The 17099-nt window shown below is 44.7% G+C and overlaps 1 protein-coding gene and 1 non-coding gene across 2 annotated transcripts in view; one reads left to right on the top strand and one right to left on the bottom strand.

Annotated features, from left to right (window-relative positions):
* The window catches only part of SLC15A2 (solute carrier family 15 member 2), a 63757-nt gene that overhangs the window by 14722 nt on the left and 31936 nt on the right, over positions 1 to 17099 (bottom strand). The window contains exons 11-19 of the mRNA XM_063429188.1: positions 15219 to 15308; positions 14801 to 14845; positions 8559 to 8591; positions 7014 to 7102; positions 6831 to 6912; positions 6319 to 6450; positions 5653 to 5805; positions 1428 to 1474; positions 121 to 228 (exon numbers count right to left, since the gene is read on the bottom strand). Coding sequence (XP_063285258.1) covers positions 121 to 228; positions 1428 to 1474; positions 5653 to 5805; positions 6319 to 6450; positions 6831 to 6912; positions 7014 to 7102; positions 8559 to 8591; positions 14801 to 14845; positions 15219 to 15308 — 779 coding nt within the window. The remainder of the gene's footprint in view (positions 1 to 120; positions 229 to 1427; positions 1475 to 5652; positions 5806 to 6318; positions 6451 to 6830; positions 6913 to 7013; positions 7103 to 8558; positions 8592 to 14800; positions 14846 to 15218; positions 15309 to 17099) is intronic.
* On the top strand, positions 10772 to 10897 carry LOC134572147 (U4atac minor spliceosomal RNA). Its single transcript, XR_010085257.1, has one exon. It is a non-coding gene; the product is annotated as a U4atac minor spliceosomal RNA (small nuclear RNA).

Below are 17099 nucleotides of genomic sequence, written 5' to 3' on the forward strand. Positions count from 1 at the left end.
CAGGTTGGTTCCCTGATGATGGGGTACCAGGGAACTGCCTATGTTGGCGTCAGTGGCACGAACCCTCGGCCAGTGTTGATGAGTTTACGCCTGCCATACAAAATGCCTAAAGAGACTTACATTCCTCTTTTTTGTTCCATATAAGATGTTGCGGAGATGTCCGATGAAAGAGTCTCATTTTGTTCGCCAGCGAAAACTTGCACAGACGTATTCAGCAAATTAATGAACCTGTATAAATAAGAGTAGGGTAGGAGATCAGCAAATCACAGCATTGGGTCCGTCACGCAAATTCTCTACAAATCATGAAACCTTTAAATATGTCAAACTTTTTGTAACAAATCATCAGTTATAGTTTGTTATACAATCATGCAGCGTGTTAAAACCTATCCAGCTTCTCGTAAATCTTATATTTTTATATCTGAGATGTTTTCCTAAATACAAATTTTATTATTCTGGGTAACGTTGGGCATGTTGGACACTGAGCATCCTCGTAAAGATGGAACAACCGTTTCTTTCCCAGTGGAATTCTGGGAGCTACTCTAAACTGATTGGCTGCTCACATCACATGATCTCTGCCGCCTTTGATATCTGGGACTGTCACGATTCTGAAATTGTGATATGTTTCCAAGATGGCCGCTTCCATGCCGAAACTCTTGACAGATCCTCGAGGGATAATTCCAGCTGAACTTATTAAAGCTTGTTTAGATAAATAATTTTGGGCGGCAGTTCCACTTTAACGTTGGAGCTAGTAGAATTAGTCTCACTCGCAGTTCCCAGGGTTTGAAGTTCCTTCAATTCTTCAAGTTCCATCTAGGCCAAACATAGCGGACACGGTGACGCTAATATTTCTATTTGAAGTGCTGAGTTGGGGTTTATGGGATCCGTAGTTCAGTATTCTAATACAGCATCACTCATCAAAACATAAGAAGGGGTCTGCTGCCCAAACTGAAAGCAATTCTGCAATAATTCCCCTTACAGGAGGTTGTCCTTCTTGGCAAGAATGTATTAGCCACAAAACAGTGGAATACATTAATTATATTGTCTAATCCGGTAAATCAGGGCAAGAAGGCTGCCCCAGACGGGAGCATATGTATCCCAGCCGTGTCAAACCAACACCCCTCCTGTAACCCAGGGATAAAAATCAAATGGTGGATATACCTCCCCTACCACCAGAATTTAATATGATGACTTTATCACAGTAGCCACTGAACTTTGAATTTAATTACTGGCTATCAGCCAGTGACTGGGTGTTCATTGGGCAGCTTTGTACACCCACAGATTCCTGTGTTTTGTATGTAGAATTTGAATGATATATTTACTCTGTGGTACATTTGTTGACTGTTTATTATTAGCAGATGGCATTTAATTATTGTCATATCTGTGGCGGGACTGATAAAAGTGAACACAAGTTGTAGCTAAACTCGTACCTCACAGCCGCTCGTCCATTGGACGGTTTGGTCTTCGAATCTGTAAACTAAAAATTGAAAAGGAAAATTAAAGAACACGTTTGTATGATATTTTTTTGTGCTGTGTAAACCCCACTCTTATTTTACAAGCCTATGAACACACAACTTACACACAATTCATGCCGTGACAGACCATTCAAAACGGTCTCTCTAATCACAAGTAAAAAAGCTCACAGCATAATCACTAGGATTTAACAAATAGCGCAGCATTAGATTCACGCTGCGGGGGTCTAGTTTGTATTCACTGGGCCTTGTTACATATAGACGGACAGCAACCTGGATAGATGCTACGTTATTTAGGTTACAAACATTACATTTCATGTAAATATTGCCCCTCTAATAAATAACCTTATGTGTATGATAATAAATAATACAATGTATACGGCGTAGAAAGGATCAGCAGATTTGTAAAGCTGGTGAGATAGCTCAGTGACTACTGCTTCAGTTACAGAATAAGAAAGTCAAACATTTAATTCCTGTCAATGTTATCTCGTCCTTACAGGGTTAATACAATTTGTAATATTAATTTGGGAAATAAAACGATCTAGAGCTTCAGCATTTACCTGGAGACTAGCGACAAGCTAAACACTTTTATCTTATTATATTCTGTTATATTATAAGCATTGGATATGTGATACCCAATTGCCACTGCTGATTTCCTTTGAAGCAAACAATATTAAAGCAATAACCTCCTGTGCTTACAGTGGAATGTGCCGAGTCACAGTCCTATTATACATGGAGCTGGTCTGTAGGCTCTGCTATATGTGAGTATATCCATTATATCTGATATACTGTACATGGATCTGGTCTATAGTCTCTGCTATATGCGAGTGTAGCCATTATATCTGATATACATGGATCTGGTCTATAGTCTCTGCTATATGTGAATGTAGCCATTACATCTGATATACATGGAGCGGGTCTGTAGGCTCTGTTATATGTAAGTGTAGCCATTATATCCGCTGTACATGGAGTGGGTCTGTAGGCTCTGTTATATGTAAGTGTAGCCATTATATCCGCTGTACATAGAGCGGGTCTGTAGGCTCTGTTATATGTGAGTGTAGCCATTATATCTGATATACATGGATCTGGTCTGTAGGCTCTGCTATATGTGAGTGTAGCCATTATATCCGCTGTACATGGAGCGGGTCTGTAGGCTCTGCTATATGTGAGTGTAGCCATTATATCCGTTGTACATGGCCCTGGTCTGTTGGCTCTGCTATATGTGAGTGTAGCCATTACATCTGATATACATGGCGCAGGTCTGTAGGCTCTGTTATATGTAAGTGTAGCCATTATATCCGCTGTACATGGAGCGGGTCTGTAGGCTCTGTTATATGTAAGTGTAGCCATTATATCCGCTGTACATGGCCCTGGTGTGTTGGCTCTGCTATATGTGAGTGTAGCCATTATATCTGATATACATGGAGCTGGTCTGTAGGCTCTGTTATATGTAAGTGTAGCCATTATATCCGCTGTACATGGCCCTGGTCTGTTGGCTCTGCTATATGTAAGTGTAGCCATTATATCCGCTGTACATGGCCCTGGTCTGTTGGCTCTGCTATATGTGAGTGTAGCCATTATATCTGATATACATGGAGCTGGCCTGTAGGCTCTGCTATATATGAGTGTAGCCATTATATCTGATATACATGGAGCTGATCTGTAGGTAGTGTAATATGTGAGTTAAGCCATTATATCTGATCTACATGGAGCTGGTCTGTAGGCTCTGCTATGTTGAGTGTAGCCATTATATCTGATATACATGGAGCTGATCTGTGACCTCTGTTATATGTAAGTGTAGCCATTATATCTGATATACTGTACATGGATCTGGTCTGTAGCCTCTGTTAAATGTGAGTGTAGCCATTACATCTGATATACATGGATCTGGTCTGTAGGTTCTGTTATATGTGCATTTAGCCATTATACGTGATATACATGGAGCTGGCCTGTAGGCTCTGCTGTATGTGAGTGGAACCATTAACTTTTTATCTCATTTTGTACAGATTTTGTACAATATTGATCTATATACAACAGATTCTTACTTCATTACCAGGTGGCATTTATTTTAGAGATGCTATTAAGAGTAATGTGATTCCTTTTACTTTTGCAAAGTCTATCTAATAGCCAAGTAGACCCTTCATATCCATTATGTAGTTGTTACATATAGTTATTTCATAGATGCTTATTGATTTTGATTTAGCTTCGGTAATATACCCAGGACACATCAAGGTCTAGCCATGTCAAAGGGAGCTTATCTGTGCCCTCACAGTTTTCCCAGCATGCTCTGCACTTTGTACCATATGCACAGTAAATATATGTACAGGTGGCGGAGTAACAAGTTCATTCATTATATATAATGTCTTTTATAGGACGTTGTGTGACAGAAAATGCTGCGGGCACAAAAAGAAAAACAGCTGCAAAATAGTGAGTATTGGGTCTAGTTAGTGTAGGGTAATACTCTGCTGGTAATACCCATATATTCCCTGCTGGTATTACCCATATATATCCTACTGGTATTACCCATATACACCCTGCTGGTATTACCCATATATACCCTGCTGGTATTACCCATATACACCCTGCTGATAATACCCATATATACCCTGCTGGTATTACCCATATATATCCTGCTGGTATTACCCATATATACCCTGCTGGTATTACCCATATACACCCTGCTGATAATACCCATATATACCCTGCTGGTATTACCCATATATACCCTGCTGGTATTACCCATATATACCCTGCTGGTAATACCCGTATACACCCTGCTGGTATATACCCTGCTGGTAATACCCATATATACCCTGCCGGTAATACCCATATATACCCTGCTGGTATTACCCATATATACCCTGCTGGTAATACCCGTATGCACCCTGCTGGTATATACCCTGCTGGTAATACCCATATATACCCTGCCGGTAATACCCATATATACCCTGCTGGTATTACCCATATATACCCTGCTGGTATTACCCATATATACCCTGCTGGTATTACCCATATACACCCTGCTGATAATACCCATGCTGGTATTACCCATATATACCCTGCTGGTATTACCCATATATACCCTGATGGTAATACCCATATATACTCTGCTGGTATTACCCATATACACCCTGCTGGTATTATCCATATATACCCTGCTGGTAATACCATATATACCCTGCTGGTAATACCCATATATACCCTGCTGGTATTACCCATATATACCCTGCTGGTAATACCCATATATACCCTGCTGGTAATACCCATATATACCCTGCTGGTAATACCCGTATACACCCTGCTGGTATATACCCTGCTGGTAATACCCATATATACCCTGCTGGTAATAACCATATACACCCTGATGGTATTACCCATATATACCCTGCTGGTATTACCCATATATACCCTGCTGGTAATACCCGTATACACCCTGCTGGTATATACCCTGCTGGTAATACCCATATATACCCTGCTGGTAATACCCATATATACCCTGCTGGTATTACCCATATATACCCTGCTGGTAATACCCATATATACTCTGCTGGTATTACCCATATATACCCTGATGGTAATACCCATATATACTCTGCTGGTATTACCCATATATACCCTGCTGGTAATACCCATATATACCCTGCTGGTATATACCCTGCTGGTAATACCCATATATATACCCTGCTGGTAATACCCATATATACCCTGCTGGTATTACCGATATATACCCTGATGGTATTAAACATATATACTCTGCTGGTATTACCCATATATACTCTGCTGGTATTACCCATATACACCCTGCTGGTATTATCCATATATACCCTGCTGGTAATACCATATATACCCTGCTGGTAATACCCGTATACACCCTGCCGGTATTATCCATATATACCCTGCTGGTAATACCATATATACCCTGCTGGTAATACCATATATACCCTGCTGGTATTATCCATATATACCCTGCTGGTAATACCATATATACCCTGCTGGTAATACCATATATACCCTGCTGGTATTATCCATATATACCCTGCTGGTAATACCCATATACACCCTGCCGGTATTATCCATATATACCCTGCTGGTAATACCCATATATACCTTGCTGGTATTATCCATATATACCCTGCTGGTAATACCATATATACCCTGCTGGTATTTGAATCGGGCGAGTTACCTGTTCGCATGTCAGGGCTCCATTGAGGTTGTAGATAAGTAAGGTATAGTCGGAGCGTTCATTTAAATGAGCTTCACATAATGAATCCCCTGGCAAAGCGATATTAATATGTAGTTGGCTACCGTCAAGCTCTATTTTATGATAACTTGGATCCTGTAAAAACGATTCAGTTCAGTCAGATAAACATTGCAATATTGCAAACACTGTACACATTGAGGGGTCTGTTCATTAAACAGCGAGATGTGGTGCGTGGAGACTCAATATACCCCCGTATTAGTATAAGGGGGGTTTAACCCTTCATTCAGGGTTAGTTATTAATCAAGGCCAATAAATGAGTGTTTAATGCAGAGACGTAAAAAGAGTTCTCCACTGAAGAGTGGTTTGGGTGTTTTATAAAAGTCATGCTTTAATACAGAGGCATCCAATTAACTTATAGACAGCAGTCCTTATTGTGATCAGCAAGAATGGATTTGTGGCCTAATAACAAAATAATATTCATGTTTAAAGACGTATCCACGTGAATTTATTAAATCCAGAGAATGTATATAATCCCGATATCGCAGGAATATATAAAACCATATATTTTCTTTGTGTCCTGGGACTGGTGGTTTTACATTGCCCTAATAATAAATCACAAGATTCGTTTATACTGCGCACAGTACTTACCTCAAAGACCGATTCTTTCAGACTGCCTACTACAAACTCCTGGTTTTTAATATTAAGCTTTAGCTCCGTGTCGGCAAAATTCATGAACTGCACATAGCATTCCTTGTCTTTAGCAACCGGCGGGATGGTTTTCTGGGCAGAGAAAGGAAATGGCAGTCAGTGTGACAAACATTAAATATTCAGAGTTTTTTCTTTTAAATTAAAGTTGTTGATCCTCTTTTTTAGCAAGTTCTGGCGAGTTTAATTGGTTAATATGGCGACTTATATGTATGTAGGTATTCTTGTCATGGGATAGTATAAAATGCATGTTTTAAGATGCTTGGCAATTTCTCCCCCACTTGGAATCTGCACACACAGAAACAAACTGGCGAGAGAAATTACTCTGAACCTTCTTCGCAGCTGCTGATGCTGATTGGTTGCATGCTTATGATGTCAGAGTGCGTCATACACTCAGTGATTACTATGGAGCACAGAGTCAGCTCTATATAAGGTTAGTAGAGACTGTAACTTACATTTATCTGAATTTCCACTATGGTAGCCACGACAAACGCCAGAGCTGCCACAATCATGCCCACCGCCATTTTTGGGATAGGCCTGTGAAGGAAAACACAGACAGACAGCTAATTGCAGCTGCTGATAAGATATATTATATGTAATAAGGACACGCTCAGCACAAGACTTATCACCATACTCACTTAAAGTTGATCTTGCAACATTTAAGCAGTGGGTAAATTCCAAGGTCAAAAACTGGAATCAGGATAAGGATCATAAGTGGGTTCATAACCTGCGATAAGATAAGATTACTGGGATCAGTCAGACAGGGGTTAGTAACTGGAAGCCTAGCGGGAGCCAGGATAATGGCTGTGGGCGATGGGAGTGGCTGTGAGTGTGAGTAATGGGAGTGGCTGTAGATGTGAGTGATGGGATTGGCTGTAGATGTGTGTGATGGGAGTGGCAGTCAGTGTGCGTGGTGGGAGTGGCTGTAGGTGTGAGTGATGTGAGTGGCAGTCAGTGTGCGTGGTGGGAGTGGCTGTAGGTGTGAGTGATGGGAGTGGCAATCAGTGTGCGTGGTGGGAGTGGCTGTAGGTGTGAGTGATGGGAGTGGCAGTCAGTGTGCGTGGTGGGAGTGGCTGTAGGTGTGAGTGATGGGAGTGGCAGTCAGTGTGCGTGGTGGGAGTGGCTGTAGGTGTGAGTGATGGGAGTGGCAGTCAGTGTGCCGGTGGGAGTGGCTGTAGATGTGAGTGATGGAAGTGGCTGTAGGTGAAAGTCGTGGAAGCAGCTGGGTGTGGGTGAGGATAATGGCTGTGGGCGTTTGGAGTGTCTGTGAGTGAGTATAATGGCTGTGGGCGTTTGGAGTGTCTGTGAGTGAGCATAATGGCTGTGGGCAACGTGAATGTCAGTGAGTGAGTATAATGGCTGTGGGCGATGGGAGTGTCTGTGAGTGAGTATAATGGCTGTGGGCGATGGGAGTGTCTGTGAGTGAGTATAATGTCTGGGGGCAACGTGAGTGTCTGTGAGTGAGGATAATGGCTGTGGGCGACGTGAGTGTCTGTGAGTGAGTATAATGGCTGTGGGCGATGGGAGTGTCTGTGAGTGAGTATAATGGCTCTGGGCGACGTGAGTGTCTGTGAGTGAGTATAATGTCTCTGGGCGACGTGAGTGTCTGTGAGTGAGTATAATGGCTGTGGGCGATGGGAGTGTCTGTGAGTGAGTATAATGGCTGTGGGCGACGTGAGTGTCTGTGAGTGAGTATAATGGCTGTGGGCGATGGGAGTGTCTGTGAGTGAGTATAATGGCTGTGGGCGACGTGAGTGTCTGTGAGTGAGTATAATGGCTGAGGGCGATGGGAGTGGCTGTGGGTGAGGATAATGGCTGTGGGCGATGGGAGTGACTGTTGGTGAGGATGATGGCTGAGGGCGATGGGAGTGACTGTTGGTGAGGATGATGGCTGTGGGCGATGGGAGTGTCTGTGAGTGAGTATAATGGCTGTGGGCGATGGGAGTGGCTGTGGGTGAGGATAATGGCTGAGGGCGATGGGAGTGGCTGTGGGTGAGGATAATGGCTGTGGGCGATGGGAGTGACTGTTGGTGAGGATGATGGCTGAGGGCGATGGGAGTGACTGTTGGTGAGGATGATGGCTGTGGGCGATGGGAGTGGCTGTGAGTGAGTATAATGGCTGTGGTTGATGGCTGTTGTAGATGAGGCAATTACTGTGTCTGAGGGTGGTGATAATCACATACCTGGATCTGGTCCGGTTGAGCAACAAATCCTCCCTGAAAGTAGAATGATTGGGATTAGTATCTGCAGACGGTTGCGTATCCATGAGCCGCCATGTTTGGCTAACCGGTGAAACAAGTCATTATTTGTGGAAATAATATCAGTGAAACAACCTGTTTAACTAAACAGCAACTTGTTATCCTAAAACACTACTTGTAAAATATACAAAAGTCTGCGTTGACTAAAAATCTCCAGATCCGTCAGGATGAAGATTTTTTTGCCAACTCTGTACTTTATTCTGAACTTTGCTTGTAGGTTTCCAAAAACCATGTGTTAGTGATCGGATCCAGTGTGCGATTATTTGTAGTCACAAACTGTGGAATAATCATCCGGGGTGATTCAACAAATTTACAGTCATCCAAATTAAACAAACCAAATCCGGGCTGATCCACATTTTTACAAACTTAAAGGTCTACACTCCCCTGCACAAATACAAAATTATTATAATAATCACTATTTACTACATATATGCCCAGTGAAAACAAGCCTGTATTTAATAATGCATTTTTGCATTAAGGGTGTATCTAAAAACATCTCACAATAGATGCAGATCTCCTATCTGCAGCCTTTGCCAGCCCTCCCCTTCTAACCCCGCCCAGACTTTCTGTGGCTGTCCAATCACAGACTTCCCAATGAGCTCAATGAGAAGTCTTTGCAAGGCAGGTGCTCTGGGCAATTGCTGCCTCTTGAATCTAGCACCACTGAGCTAACCAAACCAGGAAGTAACCAGATCGGGTGTCTGACTGACAGCCAGGGGAGTATAAAAAGGTTAATTTATAAATAATTTCTATTGAAATCTGAACTTTTTGTAAAATAAAAAAAAGGGCGCACTCTTCACACAGTTAAGCTGCTTTAGGTGTTTGGAGTATTCCTTTATGTCTTATTCAAATTATCCCTAAATGGGGCTAATCGACCTATTCTAGTTTATAAGAATATAATCTCAAACTAAAGGGGAACTGTCACTTCTATAAAATTTACACGATTGAATAAAATATTGAAAATCATCTATAACTTGTGCTAATATTTTTTTTTCTGAGATGCTCTATTTTCTATTAAAAAAAGATTTAAAAAATTATATAATCCAGTTCAGACAACGCAGGCATTGAAAATGGCTGTTCTCAGTGCTGACTGACAGGAGTAAAGGGCGGAGCTTATAACAATGATTGACAGGGAGCTAAGATGGAGGTGGCTGTCTCTATACTGACTGCCAGTTGTAAAGGGCGGAGCTTATAACAATGATTGACAGGGAGCTAAGATGGAGGTGGCTCTCTCTATACTGACTGCCAGGTGTAAAGGGCGGAGCTTATAACAATGATTGACAGGGAGCTAAGATGGAGGTGAGATGGGGGCGACTCTCTCTATGCTGACTGCCAGGTGTAAAGGGCGGAGCTTATAACAATGAATGACAGGGAGCTAAGATGGAGGTGGCTCTCTCTATACTGACTGCCAGGTGTAAATGGCGGAGTTTAGAACAATGATTGACAGGGAGCTAAGATGGAGGCGGCTCTCTCTATATTGACTGCCAGGTGTAAAGGGCGGAGCTTATAACAATAATTGACAGGGAGCTAAGATGGAGGCGGCTCTCTCTATACTGACTGCCAGGTGTAAAGGGCGGAGCTTATAACAATGACTGACAGGGAGCTAAGATGGAGGTGGCTCTCTCTATACTGACTGCCAGGTGTAAAGGGCGGAGCTTATAACAATGACTGACAGGGAGCTAAGATGGAGGTGGCTCTCTCTATATTGACTGCCAGTTGTAATGGGCGGAGCTTATAACAATGACTGACAGGGAGCTAAGATGGAGGTGGCTCTCTCTAGGCTGACTGCCAGGTGTAAAGAGGGTTAAGTTAATATAATATCATGGGAAAAAAAATCATTCCTGCTAAACCAATTCATGATATCAAGGGAATTTACTATCCATTTGTCTTCAAAGGTTGGAAATAAAAATGGTGAATAATATGCAAATGACCTGGTGCTATGCATTATGGGATTTACCGTTTGCAACTCCCATCACAAATACCACAAAGTTGGAGCAGCTTTTTAAATCACCTGCCTCGTCTGAGTGCTGGGGGTTTATATTAAAGTATCTGGGTGTAAATAAATACTACTCTACACTCACCGCTAGTGTAAATATAGTTGTGATTTCTACCTCAACATTAAATAACTTGCACTGATTACTATCCTTGTCTTGGGTTGTGAGACTGTTCAGTGAACGAATAGTGAGAACAGTCCTGCTGACACCACTGACAACACAAATGCACCACTAGTGTAAATGCATTAGCAAGGTGCAATTTTTGGAACCCGTAAATAAAGTGTAAAAACAGACAAAATAAAAAACAACACAGAATAAAATTTAAACATTATGACTATTGGGGGCGGAGCCAGTGCCCGAGCGGAATAGTTGCAGATCACTGCAGCTCCGTGTACTGGATCGTAACCGGCCACCCGGAGATGCAATACACCGACTCACCGAGCGGTACAGATGGCACACAGGCTCCCCACAACATGGGAAAAAGAACAAAAATCAACAGGCAGATCTGAGCGTGGGATCTGGAGATATCGGGGCTTTTCTCCGCGCAGCCCAAGGCCTATGCCTCACAATCCTCGGATGAGGATAGCAGTTACACAGAGCCCTCCACCCTGAATTGAGTGCGACAGCCACCCCAGGGACCCCAGGATCAGGGGGACTCAGCACCCTCCACCAAAGCTGATATAAAAGCCCTGGTGAAGGAAATAAAGACCATGTTCCAAGTGGACATGGCGCTTGTGAGGGAAGACGTAGCTACACTCGCCAACAGGGTGGCGGCGGCGGAGGAAGGCATAAGGGTTACTACCCTAGCACAAAACGCCACAGATGCTGCATTACACTCCCTGCGCAAACAATGTGCCGATCAACTAGCCCAATTAGCCGACATTGAAGACAGGCATAAGGCACGGAATCTAAGAGTCCAGGGAGTACCGGAGACAATTTCTGGCACCGAACTGCCTCATTACTGCCGCAGGCTCATAGCCACGCTGCTGACACCACGGCAAGCTAAGCAAGTAACCATAGATTCCTGCTTCAGACTCTCCAGGGCACCTTCCACGCCGCGTGTTGGAGTCTGTTATGTACTGATAAGATTCGTGAGAGACTCAGACCGGGAAATACTAATGGGGGCCACAAGAGGCTCTCCCACGGTGCAGTTCGAAGAAGAGCAACTAGCCTTTTACAGATACTATTCCAGACACACCATACAATGGAGGAAATATTTTCGCCAGGTCACGCAACTTCTACGGGAACAAGCTATCCCATACAAGTGGGGACCACGCCGCCTGCAAGTGGACAAGTCTGGCACGATACACAAGCTAACACATACATCGGAAATACCAACCTTCCTACGATCGCTAGGCATACAGGCGCAGACGACCCAAGAAATAGCCCAACCATCCTGGACTGTCGCAAATATTACCCTCTTCGTGCCCAGAGGAGAGGCTCTGCAGATGGCTGCCCTACCTACCTGATACGAGCGCAGCTGCGCAGGTTCCATGTACTTTTACCTGTTACAACAACAGGTGCATTAATAGTTTCCAAAGATGTTAATTTCTTCATAACCTCCCCCCACTGGCTCCGACAGCTACTGTCCAAATTACCCAGTTAAGTGAATCTCCCCTCCCCCCCCCCCCATTACGTACTATGTGTGTGAAAAACAGTTTTAACCTCGATAGCTACTCACACACTTGGCTAGTGAGCTAGGCCACATCACAAGGCGTTGGTTTAAGTGTATGCTCCGCCAAGGTCCAGAAAGACCCAAGCCAGACACCTACCCTCCCAGACGTGCCCTTTGCCAAAAGGCACATTAATATACCCCCACTAAAGCGTATGGGCAGTCACAGCGCTAAGCGAGCGCCTCCCAACACCTTACCCCCCCCAGATGTGCCCTTTATTAATGCCGTGCGCAACCTCTTACCAAGATGCTAATGGGCACCCACCACAATAAACATGCGCCCCTCGGCACAACACTAATCCCCACCTGGAACGGGCGAGAGAGGGCGAACAAAGCTATCACACATTTAAAAATTGGATAGTCTCCACAAACATGTTATAATTGTTATTCAGACTAATGTTATGTACTCAAAGTTATGCTAACATGTGAAATTGTAACCACCATGCTTTATCCACAAAAATAAAGAATTAAAAAAAATAAAATAAAACATTATTACTATTGTGTTCTTTTGCACAATCAGGGTATCACATGGGACAGAGCTGAATACATGTCTGCATTTCTATATTTAATTTCATTTTAAGAGCTCACAAATTCATTTTTATATATATATATATATATATGGTGTTGCAAAATATAATGTAACATACTAATCAGAAATATTTACAAAATCACCGATCACTAGATATAATTTTTTTATTTTTAGTCATGCTTAATTTTCTTTTAAATGTATATTAAATATTTAGCAAATTACAGATCAAACCAGTTAATTCCAGGCACAGCTTATAACAATGATTGGCAGAGAGCTAAGATGGAGGCACCCAGTTACAGGATAAAGATGGTATCTAGGGTTAAGTTAATATTATATCATGGGAAGAAATCGTTCCTGCTTAACCAATCAATGATATCAAGGGAATTTACTATCCATTTGTCTTCAAAGGTTGGAAATAAAAATGGTGAATAATATGCAAATGACCTGGTGCTATGCATTATGGGATTTACCTTTTGCAACTTCCATCACAAATACCACAGAGTTGGAGCAGCTTTTTAAATCACCTGCCTCGTCTGAGTGCTGGGGGTTTATATTAAAGTATCTGGGTGTAAATAAATACTACTCTACACTCACCGCTAGTGTAAGGATAGTTGTGATTTCTACCTCAACATTAAATAGCATCCACTGGTAACCATCCTTGTCTTGGGTTGTGAGACTGTGCCCAAAACTGACTGCTAGCAAGATATAAAGTATGTAAGAATGTCTGACACTGCGCTTCGACGCAGATATGTTTTAAACTGTAAACTGTTTATTTCGAAATAAAGACTTTTTTGTTAAATCAAAAAAATAGTGAAAACAGGCTGCCAGCCGCCACAACAGAGACTGTATGGGAGAAGGTGGCATCCGGCAGGCTGACCAATAGACACAAAGACATGGCATGGATGGCCATCCAGGGAGGCCTCCCCCTAAGGACATTCATGCATGCGAGGGGGCTGTGCAGATACAGACATTGTCCGCAGTGTGTTGTGGAGGAGGAAACTTCTCTACACCTCTTCTGGCAGTGCAAATTTGCACAGGCTTTGCTGGGAGCCCTGGAAAGAGAACTCAGAGACTCAGTTGAGAGACAGCATCTGTCATATCACTCTATCCTGTATGGACTATTTCCCGGAACGCACACAGTGGGGGCAATTGAGGACGCATGGCGCCTACTGTGCTGCGTGAAGGATGCCCTATGGTTCGCCAGGAATCGCTTGGTGTTGAGGAGGGAACAAGTCACTATCCGAGACTGCCGCAGGCTGGTCCACAGCCTGCTCAGAGACTATGACACCATAGATAACCTCGGTGAAGAAGAAGAGGACTGAGCCCTAGACCCCTCAGCCCCCCCCCCCCTCCGCCCCTTTCTTCTTCCAGAGACTTGACCCCAATCAACAAAACCCCTATTAGATAAAGAGTCGGAAAGCCCCCTCACCTCCCCTCCCCCTTTTATTTATTATTGTTGTTTTGGTGGGAAGGTATGGGGGCATTTAATGTTTGCATGGTTGGCAGTTGGTACTTGGGCACAAATAAAGGTCTCAGCCCAAAGTGCCCAAAACTGACTGCTAGCAAGATATAAAGTATGTAAGAATGTCTGACACTGCGCTACGACGCAGATATGTTTTAAACTGTAAACTGTTTATTTCGAAATAAAGACTTTTTTGTTAAATCAAAAAATAGTGAAAACAGTGAGAATAGTTAAGAATGTCTGACACTGCGCTTTGACGCAGATATGTTTTAAACTGTAAACTGTTTATTTCGAAATAAAGAATTTTTTGTTCAATCAAAAATAGTGAAAACAGTCCTGCTGACAACACAAATGCATTACTAGTGTAAATGAATTAGCAAGGTGTGATTGTTGTGTAGGAGATATGATATGGCATGGCAGAGACATTAGTAATCTGATACACTATTCTTTACTAAATACAAGTAATGTTTAAAGAAGATGCTAAAAGACAAAAGGGGCTATAGGACTTACTAATTTTGTGTCCATTCTTGTAGCTTGTAGAGTCCATCGTGATCCCTAGAAAAAGAGACAAATTTAACAAAAATATTTGATATATAGGTTTGGGAGACACTATGATAAAAGCAGTATTTGGTGCACTAGGAGGAGCCATTTATTCTGTGTTTTTAGTGCAGTAGGAGGAGCCATTCATTCTGCGTTTTTAGCGCAGTAGGAGGAGCCATTCATTCTGCATTTTTAGCGCAGTAGTAGGAGCCATTCATTCTGCGTTTTTAGTGCAGTAGGAGAAGCCATTCATTTTATTGGATACTCGAAGTGGGAGACCCTCCAATACTCATTATCTTCTAATGTTTATCCCAAAATGAAGGAGCTGGATACATCCTCCATCTCTGCTCTATTCCCAGACTCACTGTTTTAGCCATGTCTCATTTACCTGCTGATCAAACAGAGCCCAAAACATGGGTAACGGGATGTACAGGAACAGAACCCGGGTCACCATTTTCACCTCAGTGATAATTTTATTCTGGAAAAAAACAAAGAATGATTGGTGTGTACATTTTTTATCACATGGGGCACTGCAAGAAGTTTCCATACCCAGTCCCCAAAACCTGTTTTTCTCACCCCTGGCACTCCGCACCCTGCTCTCACCATCCCTGGCATTCTGCAACTTGCTCTCTCCAGCCCTGGCACTCTGCTGCACCCTGCTCTACCCAGCCCTATCACTCCACGCCCTGCTTTCCCCAATCCCTGGCACTCTGCATCCTGCTCTCCCCAATCCCCGGGCACTCCACACCATGCACTCCCTAGCCCTGGCATTCTATACCCTGCTCTTCCCATCCCTGGCACTCCTCACCCTGCTCTACCCAGCCCTGGCACTCTGCACCCTGCTCTCCCAAGCCCTGGCACTCTGCACCCTGCTCTCCCTAGCTCTGGCATTCTATACCATGCTCTCCCCATCCCTGGCACTCTGCACCCTGCTCTCCCCATTACTGGTACCCTGCTCTCTCCATCCCTGACACCCTGCTCTCCACAGCCCTATCACTCCACACCCTGTTTTCCCCATTCCTGGCACTCCGCATCCTGCTCTCCACAGTCCTGGCATTCTGCACCCTGCTCTCCCCATCCCTGGCACTCTGCACCCTGCTTTCCCCAGCTCTGGCACTCTATACCCGTCTCTCCTCAACCCTGGCACTCTGCACCCTGAGCTCCCCAGCCCTGGCACTCTGCATCCTGCTCTCCCCAGCCCTGGCACTCTGCATCCAGCTCTCCCCAGCCCTGGCACTCTGCATCCAGCTCTACCCAGCCCCTGCATCCTGATCTCCCCAGCCCTGGCACTCCGCACCCAGAGCTCCCCAGCCCTGGCCCTCTGCACCCTGCTCTCCCCAGCAATGGCACTCTGCACCCTGCTCTCCCCAGCCCTGACAATCTCTACCCTGCTCTCCTCAACCCTGGCACTCTATACCCTGCTCTCCCCAGCCCTGGCACTCTATACCCTGCTCTCCCCAGCAATGGCACTCTATACCCTGCTCTCCCCAGCCCTGGCACTCTATACCCTGCTCTGCCCAGCCCTGGCACTCTATACCCTGCTCTCCCCAGCCCTGACACTCTATACCCTGCTCTCCCCAGCCCTGGCACTCTATACCCTGCTCTCCTCAGCCCTGGCACTCTATACCCTGCTCTCCCCAGCCCTGACACTCTATACCCTGCTCTCCTCAGCCCTGGCGCTCTGCACCCTGTTATCCCCAACCCTGACACTCTATACCCTGCTCTCCCCAGCCCTGGCACTCTATACCCTGCTCTCCCCAGCCCTGACACTCTATACCCTGCTCTCCCCAACCCTGGCACTCTATACCCTGCTCTCCTCAGCCCTGGCACTCTATACCCTGCTCTCCCCAGCCCTGGCACTCTATACCCTGCTCTGCCCAGCCATGGCACTCTATACCCTGCTCTCCCCAGCCCTGGCACTCTATACCCTGCTCTCCTCAGCCCTGGCACTCTATACCCTGCTCTCCTCAGCCCTGGCACTCTATACCCTGCTCTGCCCAGCCCTGGCACTCTATACCCTGCTCTCCTCAGCCCTGGCACTCTATACCCTGCTCTCCCCAGCCCTGGCACTCTATACCCTGCTCTCCTCAGCCCTGGCACTCTATACCCTGCTCTCCCCAGCCCTGACACTCTATACCCTGCTCTCCTCAGCCCTGGCGCTCTGCACCCTGTTATCCCCAGCCCTGACACTCTATACCCTGCTCTCCCCACCCCTGGCACTCTATACCCTGCTCTCCCCAGCCCTGGCACTCTATACCCTGCTCTCCCC

The sequence above is a fragment of the Pelobates fuscus genome, chromosome 8 (assembly GCF_036172605.1).
Source record: "Pelobates fuscus isolate aPelFus1 chromosome 8, aPelFus1.pri, whole genome shotgun sequence".
NCBI classification, from domain to species: Eukaryota; Metazoa; Chordata; class Amphibia; order Anura; family Pelobatidae; genus Pelobates; species Pelobates fuscus.